Raw genomic sequence first — 16,399 nt, forward strand, 5'->3', positions numbered from 1 at the left:
TTTGTCATTTTTGCATAGTAATTTCGCGGATTTTACGGTCTGCTTTAGCGCTGTGCGATTTTTCAATACAGTGGTACCTCAGGTTACATATGCTTCAGGTTACATACACTTCAGGTTACAGACTCCGCTAACCCAGAAATAGTGCTTCAGGTTAAGAACTTTGCTTCAGGATGAGAACAGAAATCGTGCTCCGGCGGCAGCAGGAGGCCCCATTAGCTAAAGTGGTACCTCAGGTTAAGAACAGTTTCAGGTTATGTACGGACCTTCGGAACGAATTAAGTACTTAACCCGAGGTACCGCTGTATGCTGGCCCAAAATCGGTTTCGAAATCACACCACGATAACAGTTTTAACCCTGTATTGCTCCTCGCGCGAGGGAGGGCAGAGCATCCGATTTTGAGGCGCCGCCGATATCGCACGGTGATCTCCGCCGATAACGCTGCTGATCTGATCTGCCTCCCCTCACGACGAGGGAGATCAGGGCAGAGAATGTGAGGCGCTGCCTTTCCCTCTCTTTGGCAGAGCAGACAGTCAGCTAAACACTGCGGTGTGGCGATATATCACAATGTCAGAAAGGAGCCGGTGTCAAACCACCACTGTCCTCGCTGCAGCTTGTTTTCCCCTCATTTTCACCAGCAATACACCACCGGGCGAAGCCCCCACCGTGGTCTGCCCCTCATACTTAATCCGTTCGACTCCCAGAACTGTTCGAAAACCAAGGCGCGGCTTCCGATTGGCTACAGGAGCTTCCTGCACTCAATCGGAAGCCGCGTCTGACGGTCGGCTTCCAAAAAACGTTCACAAACTGGAACGCTTACTTCCGGGTTTGCGGCATTCGGGATCCAATTTGTTTGGGAGCCAAGCCGTTCGACAACCAAGGTACAGTGGTACCTCAGGTTACATATGCTCCAGGTTACAGACTCCACTAACCCAGAAATATTACCTCGGGTTAAGAACTGTGCTTCAGGATGAGAACAGAAATCGTGCTCCGGTGGCGCGGCAGCAGCGGGAGGCCCCATTAGCTAAAGTGGTGCTTCAAGTTAAGAACAGTTTCAGGTTAAGAACGGACCTCCGGAACAAATTAAGTACTTAACCCGAGGTACCACTGTATTGATATATCGCCCAGGCCTACTCCCCCATCCCCTCCCACTCAAACCATGCTGTGGAAGTGACTCAGTTTCCTCTCCTCGTCCCACCCGCCAAAACTTCATGACTGCTCCTTCCTTCATCCCCATGCCTGATCTCCAACTTCAGAACATCAAGATGTTTAGCTCCTGGTACATCATGATGTTGAAAAACAGATATCTCTTAGCCTTAGTCTTTTTTTTCCCTTTCTCTTTTAGTATACCTAGAATCCTTTGCTTATTAGGGGCTATCCCACATTTTGTTCAAGAAAATATATATGCAGAGGTAATGCACACGAAACCTTATACCAAGAACAAACATAGTTGGTCTCTAAGGTGCTACTGGGACACGGGTGGTGCTGTGGGTTAAACCACAGAGCCGATCAGAAGGTCGGCGGTTTGAATCCCCGCAACAGGGTGAGCTCCCGTTGCTTGGTCCTGGTTCCTGCCCACCTAGCAGTTCGAAAGCACGTCAAAGTGCAAGTAGATAAATAGGTACCGCTCTGGCGGGAAGGTAAATGGCGTTTCCATGCGCTGCTCTGGTTCGCTGGAAGCTGTACTGGCTCCCTTGGCCAGTAAAGTGAGATGAGCGCCGCAACCCCAGAGTCAGCCACGACTGGACCTAATGGTCAGGGGTCCCTTTACCTTTAAGGTGCTACTGGACAATTTTTTTATTTTTTAATATATTTTGACTGTGTCAGACCAACCCAGCTACCTACCTGAATCTAGTACCATAGAATTATCAATTTTTTCAAAATTAGGGGGTCCTGTGGCTGGGCTTTTGAAAAACAGGGAGGGGGTCCTCAGTAATTAGCTAAATGAGAACCACTTTTTGTAGAGAAACTTTTTCTTCCCTCTCTCATAACGAAGCCGAATGTCGGAAGGTTCAGGACAGATAACAGAAAGTGCTTTTTCATGCAGTTAAACAATGGAACTTGCAGACAAGTTCAGATGGATTTTAAAGAGGATTAGTCAAATTCGTTGAGGATAAAAGGCTATCAATGGCTATCAGCCTTGTTCAATGGGGCAGTATGATTCTGAATCCCAGTTGCTGGAAGGCAAAGGAGGAGAGAGTTGTTATTGTGCACTGATCCTGCCCGGGGTTTCCCTCATGGAAGTCTCTCTGGTTGGCCATGGTGAGAATACTGGATTACATTTTCAAACTGCCACAGTGAAGAGCCCTTAGACTTCCTGTGCAAGTTCACAAGAACCCCAAGACTCATAATAATAATAATAATAATAATAATAATAATAATAATAATAGCATTTCTGACGTTTCAGAAGGAAGATAAATTATAGGCACAAGGCCACACAGCCCCAAATTCCAAATTAAAATGTATCCTACCATTAAATGCATATATTTGTGCATACAGCCAGCTCTGTTCTGAAATCAGTTACTCCGAAATTCAGGAATCAATTGCCCCGTTCTGAAACCAGTCATGGTTTTTGCTCCTCTGGCCAGAAGTTCTTCCAAGGTCTCTTAATTTACATAAACCTTGACCCAAGGTATTCACGTTCAATTGGCCGTGTGTTGTGTTTCTTGACCATCTCTAAGCATGGTGTTGTACATCTTAGGAACATTTCCAGATGACATTTTCTGCAAAACGGTTAGCTGTTGCTTGGGAAACTTAAGTAGCATTGCTTTTTTGGGGGGGGGGGAATTTCCTTGCATTTTTTCTGTCCCATCTTCAAACCATGTTCAGGAGATCGAGAAATGGGCTCCTAGGATCCTCCTCCTCTCTTGCACAGTCAATCATGCCTCCCACTGAGTTTCAGAACTAATTATGCTTATTGCTACATTTTTACTGCCCTTTCTGTTAGCCCAAACCACAGTTTCCAGACCCACTTTGAACAACAGCTCAGTGGAAACAATGGTTAGCGGAAACGCTGGTGGAAGCGTTGATCCACAGTTAGCTTCAAAACAGAAAAAGAGGGCTTATGTGTAGAAAATGTGCAGATTTTCACGTAAGGTTGAATGCAGTTGCATGTGAGAATCTGTAGACTGGAAGCATAATGTGGTCAACAGAAGAGTAACAGAAGAGGACATTTCTGACCCTCCCTGGTCCTCAAGTCACACACAAGGAGCTTTCATGAGAACAAAACAGTGGCTCTTCCTCTACTTCCTCTTCCCCCAAATCAGACTGGGAATGATGGGGCAGTGTGGAGAAACAACCAGCCCCACAAAAGGCTCTTCCACCTGCCTCTCCTAGAACGCCCCTCAAGTGGTGGTGGTCCTGCCCCACATTCTGCAACACACACCCTGCATAACCAGGAATTTTCTAAGGGCGGTGAACCAATAGAACAGCCCACCTGCTCCACCACCCATAACTGTGAGGATGGAGCAATAAAACAGGTTGCAGGAGGCTGTTAGACAAACATTTGGGTGGATTGCTTTATTCCAAGAAATGGAAGGCGGAACAAGTCTGAATAGTGTAGCGCCAAACAGTGTCACGCCAGGAAAATCCCCAGTTGAAATCTCACCTCGGCTAACTACGTGGACCTTAGGCAAGCCATACCAGGCTTATCCATAACGGAGTTTAATGTCTGTTTCTCATTGAATTTGCATAGTCCACATGACGTTAACACATACACCCCCCCCAAGCAGCACCCACCTCAATGCTTTCCTTCCATAAATTCAGGTTCCCCGATTAGGGGGATGATCCGATAAGCTGAGCAAAACCGGGCTGCAAACTGCTCCGTTCAGGGTTGCAGCCAATTTGGGTCCATGTTTTAGGGTGACACAAGAGCAACCCTCGCTTTCTGCCACTCTCTTTTCCATGCCTGCTACTTCCTCAGTGAGTTCATTTCTTTTCCAGTCGTACTCATAACTATTTATGGTGTGCTCCCAGTCCCGAACCGGGGGGGGGGGGGTTGTTTGTTTGTTTATCAGGTTTGCACAAAACCAGAAAGCAACACAAGCAAATTTATAACTGCGCAACCGGGGTGCTTTTGCACACGCCACAGCTATCTGCATGCGTGCCCCGTCAGTTCTTAATTGGCAAAACTGAATCAACAAATGAGAAAGCAGGCGCAAAAACAAAAGGGAACGCTTGCTGGTATGGACAGAAAAGACCAAAGTTGTTTCTCATATATAAATTCAGATACATGTGGGTGGAGGCTATTCCAATCTAATTTGAATGGGGTGGGGAAGTAGACAAATGGCTAAATCAGGGGTCAGAAAACTTTTTCAGTCCACTGTCCCTCAGAACTTGTGGGGGGCCAGACTATATTTTGGGGGGGAAATGAACAAATTCCTATGCCCCACAAATAACCCAGAGATGCATTTTAAATAAAAGGGCAAATTCTACTCATGTAAAAACATGCTGATTCCCGGACCGTCTGCAGGCCGGATTTAGAAGGCGATTGGGCCGGATCCGGCCTCTGGGCCTTAGTTTGGCTACCCATGGGCTAAATAATGCTCAAATGTGTGTGTGGGGGGACCCATTGTTTCCAAGCCCCACCCCTCCCTTGGCCATCTGTAGTAATAAAGAACTGCCTTACAGGCCTGATGTAAGGATTGCTGTGGTCATGTATGTGATGCTCTCTGAGCACCCAAAAAGCACTTTTTAAATGCTAAGCGCCCTGTCGCCATTGCTATAAAGGAGACTGGATTTTTGTTTTTAAGAAGGATTCTCTTCTCTGCTGCTTCTCAAAGGTTGGCACTGATAGACCAAGAGTCCCCTTTGGATTCTTAAATAACAAATGAGCAGTGGTCCTTCCCTTCTCGTCTCAGTGAAATTCTTGGTTCAACTGGGATTTAAATCTGGGTTTCCTACCAGCCAAACCCAATACTCTAGCTTTTCAGGCAGGCCTCCTTTCCTAAACAAAAACCCGTTCAGGTCCACCGATGTCTTCCTGCTGCCTTTCAAGGCCTTCAGAACAGGCTCCGTGAACAAATTTTATGGCCCCCGTCACCCACAGCAACAGACGACAGGCATATGGCCAGTGAAGACTGTGGCACCAAACTGTATTGCTTGGTATCGCCCATCCCTTGGCAGCAGTTCCTCACTTATCCTCGAGGATCAATAGTTTTGCCAATTAAGTCCCTATCTTATGTAAATAGCAGGCGCTGCTTCGCTGCCTCGAAGCATCTGGTTCAGTGGCTTTGAGCAAATAAAGGACTGGTAAACAAAGATGGTGCCCCAAGAGGAAATGACTGGGCTTATGGACCACCAGCCCACCTCGTCTGAAATGGAGGAAAGCTTCAGCAATGGCAGCCCAAACTTTCTGAGAGGACATTTTCTACTCTCTGTAGCCTGTGAGATGGTACTAACCACGGATGTTTCACCTGGGAACTCTCAAGTGCGCCTCATATTTTCCTTTCTGCAAAATTTCAGTGACAAGCCTGGTGGCGGATCTTCCTTCTATTTGTGGCCCCTCTGTATATTTTTTCCCTAGTAGAACAAGAAAAGGGAGAGGCTGCAATCCCTCCCTTCGTGTATGTGAGGAAATGTCCCCCTTTCTCTTATAATTTGTGTCAGTGGTGCAAATGGACCCTCTTCCTTTTATACCATAAAATGGTCTTTTCCCTCCATTCTTTGGGCAAGCGGTTGTTCCGTCATCAACACCTTTTCATCTGAGGCACAAGACAAATTCAACAGGTGCAGCTGTCTGCTTTTACTGTGCTTCAGTGGCAGGAAAAGCTCCACCTCTTGATTTCTGCCTGCTGTGTAACTATCGAAAGCATCAAATGTTGGACCATTTCTTTGTCATTTGTCTCCCTGGGGAATGTTCCGACTCTCCTGTAACCATCTCCTTTTGTCTTCCACAGGTGTTTCCTTCGGTGAGCACGATGACGTCCAGCTTGGGGCCTATGAACTCGATTAATTCCTATGTGACGCTGAACCCCCTCACTTCCCCCAGCTCCATGAACATGCCTTATCCAAACAGTGGATTGAGTAGCCCTTCTCTCACTGGACTGACCAACGCCACCAGTTCGATGGGCCTCCCGTCGGTGGCGTCTCCCGTCAGCCCAGTTTTGACTCAGCTGGGAGCTCAAGCCCCCACACTCAACTCTCTGTCACCTTACCAAAATGTCGGCCAGTCCATGGCCCCGCTAAGCTACTCGCCGTCAGGCATGAACAGGCCCAAGGAGATCAACAAGTCGTACCGGCGCACGCTGACCCACGCTAAGCCTCCTTATTCCTACATCTCCCTCATCACCATGGCGATTCAGCAAGCCCCGAGCAAGATGCTGACCCTCAACGAGATCTACCAGTGGATCATGGACCTCTTCCCCTACTACCGCGAAAACCAGCAGCGCTGGCAGAACTCCATCCGCCACTCCCTCTCCTTCAACGATTGCTTCGTCAAGGTGGCCCGTTCCCCGGACAAGCCTGGCAAAGGCTCCTACTGGGCCCTCCACCCGAATTCGGGCAACATGTTTGAGAACGGCTGTTACCTGAGGAGGCAGAAGCGTTTCAAAATCGAGGACAAGGCCAAGAAGCCCAACTCCAAAGGCTCCAACACCCAAGAGCAGGCGCCCAAGATTCCTGAGGGTCTTCAGGAAGGCCAGAGTCCCAACACGGGCTCGGAAGGAGCAGAGTCGGGCCACTCAGACACCTCCCATGGCTCCGAGGAGCAAAGGGGTTTGGTGCAACTCGATTGTTCTGGGGGTCAGGGCTCATCCCCAGTTTCCGAGGCCTCGCCAGCCCCCATCTCCCAGTCCATGAATAGCCACTACTTTGCCACCTCAATTACCAACCTGGATCTCCCGAGCGACCTCAAAATGGACCCTCAGTTCAACTTCAACCATCCCTTTTCCATCACCAACTTGATGTCCACGGAGCAGAACCACAAGATTGACCTGAAGTCCTACGAGCAAGCCATGGCCTACAGCGGCTACAGCTCCCCACACGCGGTGGAAAGCAAACACCCCTATGAGGCATCCACTTCGCTCAGTGAGACCGGCTCCTATTATCAGAGCCTGTACAGCCGCTCCTTGCTCAACGCCTCGTAAGGTTGTCGTTGTGAGATAGGAGGGGGCCAAAGGAACAAGAGAAGCTCTGCCTCGTGCCGCCATCACCAGCAAGACCACCCACGAGATGTTCTATCCCACCGCCATCCAATCCCATCATGGCCCGTGGGAAAGCAACCAGAGACTTGGCCTACTAGACTCTCTGACGAATCATTACGCTTTCCAGACCTCAAAACCGAAATTGCCTCATAGCGGTCAAGAGCTCCTTTGGCGGCCTTCCGTGTCAATGGACTCACTTGCCCATCATGACCAGGGAAAAGCAAGGAAGAACAAGCTCACGCACCTTTGGGCCACCAACCAATGGCCAGTTGGGTGATAAAGGCCATGGATGGAGTCATCTAAACTTCAGCATAGGTTCGCACCCATGGCAGATCCCCACCACCTCAAAATGGTGGACCCCACTCTGAATTTTACGGTGACTAAAGATGCTTGATATATCTCCAGGAGCGGTGCTTGGATGGGTGTCCAGGAGGAATACATGAAAAGGGGCAGAGAAATGGAAATTTGCAAGCTGGGGAACCACCCCTTGGCCCAGAACATTTGGACTTTCCTGTCTCAACGCAGATGTTACAGTCAACGGTTGAACTCTTGTCTTGAGATTCTCAAACCCACCCGTTTAGGTCAGAATGATACGTGGCAGGACTCCATTGTTACACACACACACACACACACACACACACACACGGGTTTGGCTACCCCAAAGACAATTTAGACCTCAGCCTGAAGAGGAGCAGGGAAAATATAGTTCACATCTATCTTCTTCTTTTTTTAAAAGAAAAGAAAAAGTGGCTTTATATATTTAAATATTTGTGCTTTCTGTTGGGAAAAAGGGTAAGAGCTGATTTAATATATCATACTTTAGAGACAATTCAAGGCGGTGTTTGTTTCAAGTGTCCTTTTCTTTTCGGTATTAATGATAATTAAAACAAAACGGTATTCAGGGTTTCCCCTCCCCCAAACGCCATCCCACCGCTAGCAAGGAATTTATAACTCTGATCTGGTGGCACAAGCAACAAAAGACTCCTGGCTCCCGGTACTTAAGACCTCGAAAATATTTATTTATTTTTAAAAACATACTTCCCCCGATCTTCCAGGGCTGAGGGTGGGAATGAGTGAAGCTGCCTACGTCAGGCCCAGCTCACTGTTCGCCTAACACCACAGACTGACAGCACTTCTTCAAGATTTGGGACAGGCTTCTCCCACAGCCCCACGGGGACATCCCAGGGGTTGAATCTGGCCCTTTTTTTGCATGCCAATGCTGTACCATTGAGCTACAAACCCTTCGGCAGAACAACAACCTCTGCAGAGCAGAAATAGCGGGTGTAAACTTAAAAAATAAAACCTGCCACTATCGTGCCCAGATACTCAATCAGCATAGCTGTCAACTTACAAATTTGAAAATAAGGGACCAGCAGCCTCGAAAATAAGGGATCAGCAGCCAAAATAAGGGATCAACAATTACTTTGATAAAATACATATTTTGTCGCGTGCAAATGGCTTTAGATACCTATTAGGTCCATAAATTACCCTATAGCATATATTCAACACAAAAAAAACAGCAACAATTTGTTGTTGACAAAGCGCAGCTGGATATAGAAAGGGCCCTATTACCTTCAGTAGCTTATTTAAGGGACATCATCAATAAGGGACAGCAGCGGGACATGGCGCTGGGATAAGGGACTGTCCCGCCAAATAAGGGACACTTGAAAGCTATGTCAATCAGATCTCTGCCACCCTTCCAATGACGAATCGGAAAAGGCAGCCCAATCACAGTGTACAATTAACAAAACAAAAATAAGAGCGTAACCCAGAAGAAAATGGGGGGGGGGGGGGAATAGGCACAGTGAAGTTACATTGCTGAAAATGGAACTTACCTATTTTATTTTGGATTGAATCGGTATCACTACCAATAAACCTTGGCTTGTATCTCCGTATCGTTATCTCCCTTTGTAGTCCTTTCTCATCCTTTGAACGCCTGCAAAGAGACACAGCTTACTTCAAAGTGCCAAGGAAACCACACGCTTGTGCGAACAGGGCTAGATCATAGAATTGCAAGGGACACCCGGGGGTCATCTAGTCCAACCCCCCCCTGCAATGCAGGAATCTCAGCTAAAGCATCCAGGACAGATGGCCGTCCAACCTCTGCTTAAAAACCTCTGAGGGAGGAGTGATCACAAGCTCCCAAAAGAGACCATTCCGGGGTCGAACGGCTCTTACTGTTCTTAGATGTAGCAGTATAGAGTCTGATTAAATAGGTCAGCCGAATGGCACAACAGGTTCCACCTCCTGAGTTTAATGCAAGGCGAAATCCGCACCATCGTTTTTATACTTCTCCCCTCTAAGCCCGTTCAGCTTCCTAGATTCGCAGGGCAACTACTGAAACCCAACCATCAAACGGTACGCATGTCCTGGAAAAAAAGAGGACATACAGTATGGCCAACCCTAAATCTGGCCCATCAACAGGACCTTAGGCATTTACCGTATTTTTTGCTCCATAAGACACACCAGACCATAAGGCGCACCTAGTTTTTGGAGGAGGAAATCAAGAAAAAAAATATATTCTCAGTCCCAGAAGCCAGAACAGCAAGAGGGATCTGGCTTCTGGGATAGCCTCTTGCTGTTCTGGCTTCTGGGATAGCCGCGCAAAGCCTCTTCAGGGCAGCGGGATGAAGGCTCCCCCTGCCTGAAGAGGCTGCAGCGGCTAAGGAGAGGCGCTTTGCTGAAAGGGTACTGCGCACTCTCCCTCTCTGCACAGCACCATTCGCTCCATAAGACGCGCTCACATTTCCCCTTACTTTTTAGGAGGGAAAAAGTGTGCCTTATGGAGCGAAAAATACGGTATTTATCAAAAGTTCTACCCCACTTTTCAGCACATCTGGGTCTCAAAGCAGCTTACAAAAAAATAAAATATGCAAGATACAAAACTTAAAACGGACTGAAACACTCATTTACGGTTACAAAGAGCTCCTGAAATCCAGATGTTTTTAGCCTGAAACTTGGCAGAGATGGTGCCCATCTGGTTCCTAATGGGAGGGAGTGCCATAGAGATGGGTCACTTTACTTGAAAGAACCAACTAATGGGCAAGATTGACATCTGTCTGGGGAATATTTGCCTCAGCCGGCACAAGCCAACCATGTCATTAACTCAAAGGAAGCCGGGCCTTTGCTTCGGCCTAGCAGCCCCTGCCCATAGCAAAAGGGAAGCCATTTTGAAGTGGCCGGCCAACAACACAACTTGCCAGGCCCCACTGCCACCCTAGCTGTTCATACACAAGCCTATTTCGGCAGTTTGAGAGGAACAAATGGCAGGAGATGAAATCACAAAAGTGTGGGGGGTTTTTTGGTCCAACATGTGCTGAAATATTTTCTTCTTCAGGGGCGCTTTGAAAGCCGAGTGCTCTAGAGCATTGTGCTCCTTTAAGCGCCTCTGTAGAATTTTAATCTGAAACACACTGGGTCAATAAAATGTTATGGTACACTTTTGGTGTGTGTGTTTTTTTTAATCTCCCTGCCATTACTGTTTTCCCACCACAGGGGGCTGGATTCGGCCCTTCTTTCACGAAGCGCTCCACAAGATTCAAAATGGCGGGGAGATCGCCTGTAGCAGTTGTTAGCAACCACAGAGGCCATGCCTCTCTCCACAAGGGCAAAAACACCGTCCCAGAAACGTTAAGGCCCCAAATTAAGGAGCCTTCAAGCCAAGATGGGGAAAGGGAAGAGCAGATAGTGGGACATGAAGGTCCTTCCTTGGTCAAAGAGCCTATCTCTCACGGCTCAGGCTTCTTATTTGACTTTCCAGAAAAACGAAGGGGGAACTAAGGGGCCTAAGATGGAATCACAATGGTGCCTTGTTCTTTCCATTTTATTTTTCCACTGGAGCTGATGGGAGTTGTAGTCCAAAACATCTGGAGGGCATTAGATTGAGGAAGGTTGCTAGACGGTGCTCTTTTTTTAATAAATAATTCCAGCGGGCCTGTGTACTCCGTAGGGATGCTGAAGGGACAAACCCCTTTGCTTAAAATAAGAGTGATTGTTGATATTACTACAGATATATTGAGGAATACAAAACCCACAATAAGCAGCCATAAAATGCAAGCCTTTTGCAAGAGAGTAGGCTATTAAACTTTACTGCCTCCACTGCCAGTCCTTGGATCCGAAACAACACCCCTGTCCCCAGGCTTTCCTCCATTTCTGGAAAGTGTCCCCTTCTTTGATGTGCGCTAAGCAATGCCATCCGCAACCAAGGAGATCGGAATTTGCTAGACAAAAGGAAAGCTCTTTGCAACACAGGTCTGCTCCTCTGTGCACACAGTTACATAAGCCCTTGGTTTTGCTAGGTGGGATCAGAGCTCCTTTGCACCTCCAGTTCTTGTGAAAGGGGAGATTAAACTTTGCGGGTCTTGAATGTGATGCGGGTGGCGCTGTGGGTTAAACCACAGAGCCTAGGGCTTGCCGATCAGAAGGTTGGCGGTTCGAATCCCCGCGACGGGGTGAGCTCCCGTTGCTCGGTCCCTGCTCCTGCCAACCTAGCAGTTTGAAAGTACGAAGTGCAAGTAGATAAATAGGTACCACTCCAGCGGGAAGGTAAACAGCGTTTCCGTGTGCTGCTCTGGTTCGCCAGAAGCAGCTTAGTCATGCTGGCCACATGACCCGGAAGCTGTACGCCGGCTTCCTTGGCCAGTAAAGCAAGATGAGCGCCGCAACCCCAGAGTCGTCTACGACTGGACCTAATGGTCAGGGGTCCCTTTACCTTTACCTTTACCTAACATCCTGAAATCTGCAGGCGAGCTGAACAGAAGAGGCCTAACTTTAGAATTCAAGAGTGGAATGGTGATTCAGTCTTAAAAACCTAGAAGTGCGACACATTTAGGAGTACCTGAGATTCCTCACAAATTCTGATGAAGAGGAGCAGGATTTCGGGAGGGGAAGTGGCAGAGGGAATACAGCTCCCTGCAGGCTACTTCCCCAACCTTTATCCTCCACCGCTGCCACCCACCCACAGTGGTCCATGACCCCTGGGTTTGTTTACTCCTCAAATACAGTGCCCACACTTATCCTCTGGCGTGGTGGTGGGGGAAGAATCCAGGCCTTCAAATCCCACCTCCTGCTGCCCTTGCAGTGCACATTAATCATTAACCGGCCAAAGCCCCAATACCCAGGCACCAGGGTCATACAAGAGCCACGTGGCCAAGCACACACCACAAAGGGACGTGTCCTAAGCATGCACGTTTTGCAAACCCCAGTCCGCTTCTCTCCCAGCAGGACCCAGGTCACTAAAATTCCAAATTCGCCCGGGACATGACGAAAATCACTGTTAAAATATTTTTTTGCAGGAAGGCTACAGGGTTGTTTCATCCCCTCTCATCAATCCGGCCAGCTAGGAAGGCCCCACCGAAAGAGGGGATGGAAAACTAACCCTTTTCTCTGGAACGCTGCAGTCCAGAAATTCAGGGTCCCACCCAAATTCTCCACGCCTTTTGGAATGCACTTGCCATCCACAACATCTGTTCGGGGCATTCCGCACAGCAATGCGTACTATCAAATCCCTCTCCATCAGTCAGCGGTTTATAAATCTAGCCTAAAGGACACCAGAGGTCCTCAGAAGCTTGGGGGCGGGTCTCTCACCAAAGCAGAGTTCTTGAGAAACAGCTTCCCCTGTAATCTGGGGAGGCAGAGAAGCAGCAAACTGCACATTCTTGTGGGGCCGGAGTTAAGCGTTCATTTGTTGAGGCTGCGTCCCAGAAGACATCGATCCCAAATCCAGGTGTTCCTCACCTTGGCACTCTCAGGAATATAAGAATATAAGAAGCCACAGGGCTCGTACGGACTTCTGCTTGTTCCACTGCTTTAACCTGGAGAAATCTGATCTTTACCGCTTTCCCATGGATTGACTTTTGTCCTATTCAGTGCTAAAGAGCAGGTTTTTCCCAGGGAAAGCAGCAGGAGAAAACAGAAAACTACTCGACCCCCTGCTTTCTAGGCACAGGACAAGTAGCAGTGTGAACGAGACCTTACTCCAGTAAGCACTGGTCTATCTAGCAAGGGGGGTTACCTTTGAAAGTCACCCGGAAACTGCAACTAATCCAGAATGAGGCAGCTAGACTGGTGACTGGGAGTGGCCGCCGAGACCATAGAACACCGGTCCTGAAAGACCTACATTGGCTCCCAGTATGTTTCCGAGCACAATTCAAAGTGTTGGTGCTGACCTTGAAAGCCCTCAAAGGCCTCAAAGGCCCAGTATAGCTGAAGGAGCGTCTCCACCCCCATCGTTCTGCCCGGACACTGAGGTCCAGCTCTGAGGGCCTTCTGGCTGTTCCCTCACTGCGAGAAGTGAGGTTGCAGCAAACCAGGCAGAGGGCCTTCTTGGTGGTGGCGCCCGCCCTGTAGAACACCCTCCCGTCAGATGTCAAGGAAATAAACAACTATCTGACTTTTAGAAGACACCTGAAGGCAGCCCTGTTTAGGGAAGTTTTTAATGTTTAATGCTGTATTGTATTTTTAATATTTGGTTGGGAGCTGCCTAAAGTGGCTGGGGAAACCCAGCCAGATGGATGGGGGTATAAATAATATATTATTATTATTATTATTATTATTATTATTATTATTATTATTTGCATAATGTACTCGAGCAGAAGTCTCTTTTTTAAAAGCCTAAGGTCACAATTGGTGGTTCCCTCACTGCGAGAAGTGAGGTTGCAAGGAACCAGGCAGAGGGCCTTCTTGGTGGTGGCACCAACCCCGTGGAATGCCCTCCAATCAGATGTCAAGGAGATAAGCAACTATCTGACTTTTAGAAAACATCTGAAGGCAGCCCTGTTTAGGAAAGTTTGGCATTTTATTGTGCTTTTAATTTTCTGTTTGGAGCCACCCAGAGTGGCTGGGGAAACCCTGCCAGATAGACGGGGGTATACATTTATTATTATTATTATTATTATTATTATTATTATTATTATCATCTACATGGACTGGCAGCAACTCGGCCGTCCAGGATTTCTGCCAGGGTTCTGCCTGGAAATGCAGAGCAGCAAACCTGGCTCCTTCTGCACTCAAAGCAGATGGCCTACACCCCCACACCCAGCTATATCCCTTTCCCTAACTCAAGGTTCCCCGGCAGATAAGTCAATGTGGAAAGGATTGTCTCGAAGCAACAAAGTTTGTAACACCACTGGGTTGGCTAGCGAGAGGGTCAGCAGCAGCAGTTAGGTAATTTCACCCTTTGGACCCAATGGTCTTATGACTTCCCTACTCTTTAGATGATAAAGTGGATTACCTCACCCACTTCAAAACTTTGCAGCATTTGGGGCTACTCCTGCACATTCTGGACTGCAGATAGAGGCCCTTGACTTCTGCCCTAGAGTTCTATCTGGACAGCACCACATAATTCTCTTTACGCCTCTTATTTTCTTTCTCCCTGCCCTCGTTTCGCAAATACTTTCCGCCTAACGTAAATCCAGTAAGATATTGGTGCGATGCTTTCTCTTCTGTTCCCCGCTTTCTAATTCGCTCTCTTCATCCAGTCTCCTTAAATCCCAAAATGAGAATTTCCCCCGCATGGGCCAAAAGAACTTTTCCCCAAATGCGAGGATTGGATGAGGTAAAGGAAAGGCCCTCCAGATGTTTTGGATCGCTCAGTCGGTACAGTGCGAGCCTCTTAATCTCAGGGTTGTGGGTTCGAGGCCCCTGCTGGGCAAATAAAGATTCCTGTATTGCAGGAATGGACTGGATGACCTTATGAACTCTACAGTTCTATGATTCTATAACTTCAGTGCAGGACTGATGGGAGTTGTAGTCCAAAACAACTGCTATCAGGTTGGCAAAGGTCCGTGTCCTATCCACACCACACACCCAAGGAATAGGTTTTGACACTGGAAAACAGCCTCCAGCCATGCGCATTCAAATCTACTACTTATCCAAGTTTTCGGCTTGTGTACACACACTCCTGTTTCCCTCCGCCAGTTTGGGAAACGGTGTCTGCGAAAATTTATCGGTAGTCCGTATGTATCCTGTATCCATCCTGTCATTTCTTACAAAATACTGCGTTTCTCCAAACCGGTTTCAATCCGAATTGAGGAAAAGAATGGCTTAGCCGGCCCTATTTTAACACATCAATGCACACAGAGTTTCTAAAGAGACAAGCATCGGGGTTCAGTATTTCCTCAGCGGCCAGACCCTTTAATCTCCGGATAACCTCAGAGACACATGGGCCGACCTGTGCTGCTGCTCAGTGGAGACGGGAGGGGAAATTATTTTTTCCCCATGCTCAGAAACACTCTTACTTCTGCAACCATCCCAGGCCTCAGCCCTGATCTACACAGGCGGTTCAACGTCCAGGTGGCGGCAAAACAAACTGCACCCTGTGGGTAGGGGACACGTTTTTAATGCTCCCCCAGGCCCCAAAACACGGGGGGGGGGGGGAAACTAGCATCCCAGGAAGAGAGGGCCTGACCTCTGCCTGCTCTCTTTTTAACGCTAGCTTTCTACTTGCAGGGGGTTTCTTCCCCTAACATGCGTTCACAACGCCTGCCTACCTTGCAGGCCTGTTGTAAGAATCGTAGGTGCGCGTGTGAACGCTCCCTAAAGCGCAAAACCTCGCAAGTGCCAAGCGCGCGCGCGCTCTTCCCTCCTCCGACGCGCTTAGCCACCCATCCCAAATCCCTTCCTCTCCTTCTGCCTTCCAGGCCCCCGCGGCACTGCCACTTCCAGGGGCGGGGATGGGCTGGCCCAGGGGTGCCAGCCAGGCCCGCGGTGGGGCTGCTCCCTTTCCCGGCTGGCGGCCTGAATGGAGCCAGTGTGCGCGCGGGTGCGTGCGTCCGCCGGCTGGGCCGGACGCAGCGCGATTCCGCACATTCCTGGAAAAAACAACACCGCCGGGGCTGCAGGAGGGGAAAAAGGGACCTTCTGTGCCGGCTGATCCGGCCCTGCCCGTCTAGAGGAGGCAGGGAGCTGCGGGGCGTCGTCCCAGGCCACCCGCCTCCTTCCAGCCGGGCTGGAAAAAGGATCCCCTAGAAATCACCCCCGGCTGGCAGGAGGAGGAGGATGGAAACGCGCAACCACGCGCGCCCTTCTCCCTCTGTCCGGGTTGGCACCGCCGTGGGAGGTTCTGCAGGGCTGCGTCGGGCAGACCCTGGCAACCGGAGCGGCCGGGAGAAGCGGCAGCACCGGACGGATTTCTGCCTGCCTGCCGGGTGCCTCTTAGAGGGGCGCAAGAGCCTTGGGGGGGATAGCTGGAGGGAGGGAGCGGGGAACACGTGCCAGCGGACCCTATTCCGAACTTAAAAACGGAAAGCGTAATGCTGGTG

General features: G+C 49.0%; 1 protein-coding gene and 1 long non-coding RNA gene across 2 annotated transcripts in view; one reads left to right on the forward strand and one right to left on the reverse strand.

The window, feature by feature from the left end:
* Positions 1-9,040, forward strand: part of FOXA3 (forkhead box A3) — a 34,785-nt gene extending 25,745 nt beyond the window's left edge. The window contains exon 2 of the mRNA XM_081019053.1: positions 5,895-9,040. Coding sequence (XP_080875179.1) covers positions 5,895-7,082 — 1,188 coding nt within the window. The 3' untranslated portion in view covers positions 7,083-9,040. The remainder of the gene's footprint in view (positions 1-5,894) is intronic.
* Positions 7,876-11,022, reverse strand: LOC308484579. The gene is made up of 2 exons (XR_013990006.1): positions 10,630-11,022; positions 7,876-9,075 (listed from the first exon to the last, which is right to left on the reverse strand). It is a non-coding gene; the product is annotated as an uncharacterized lncRNA (long non-coding RNA).
* Between the last annotated feature and the right edge of the window lie 5,377 nt (positions 11,023-16,399).

Source organism: Podarcis pityusensis (genome assembly GCF_964106645.2).
Source record: "Podarcis pityusensis genome assembly, chromosome: 8".
Classification (NCBI taxonomy): domain Eukaryota; kingdom Metazoa; phylum Chordata; class Lepidosauria; order Squamata; family Lacertidae; genus Podarcis; species Podarcis pityusensis.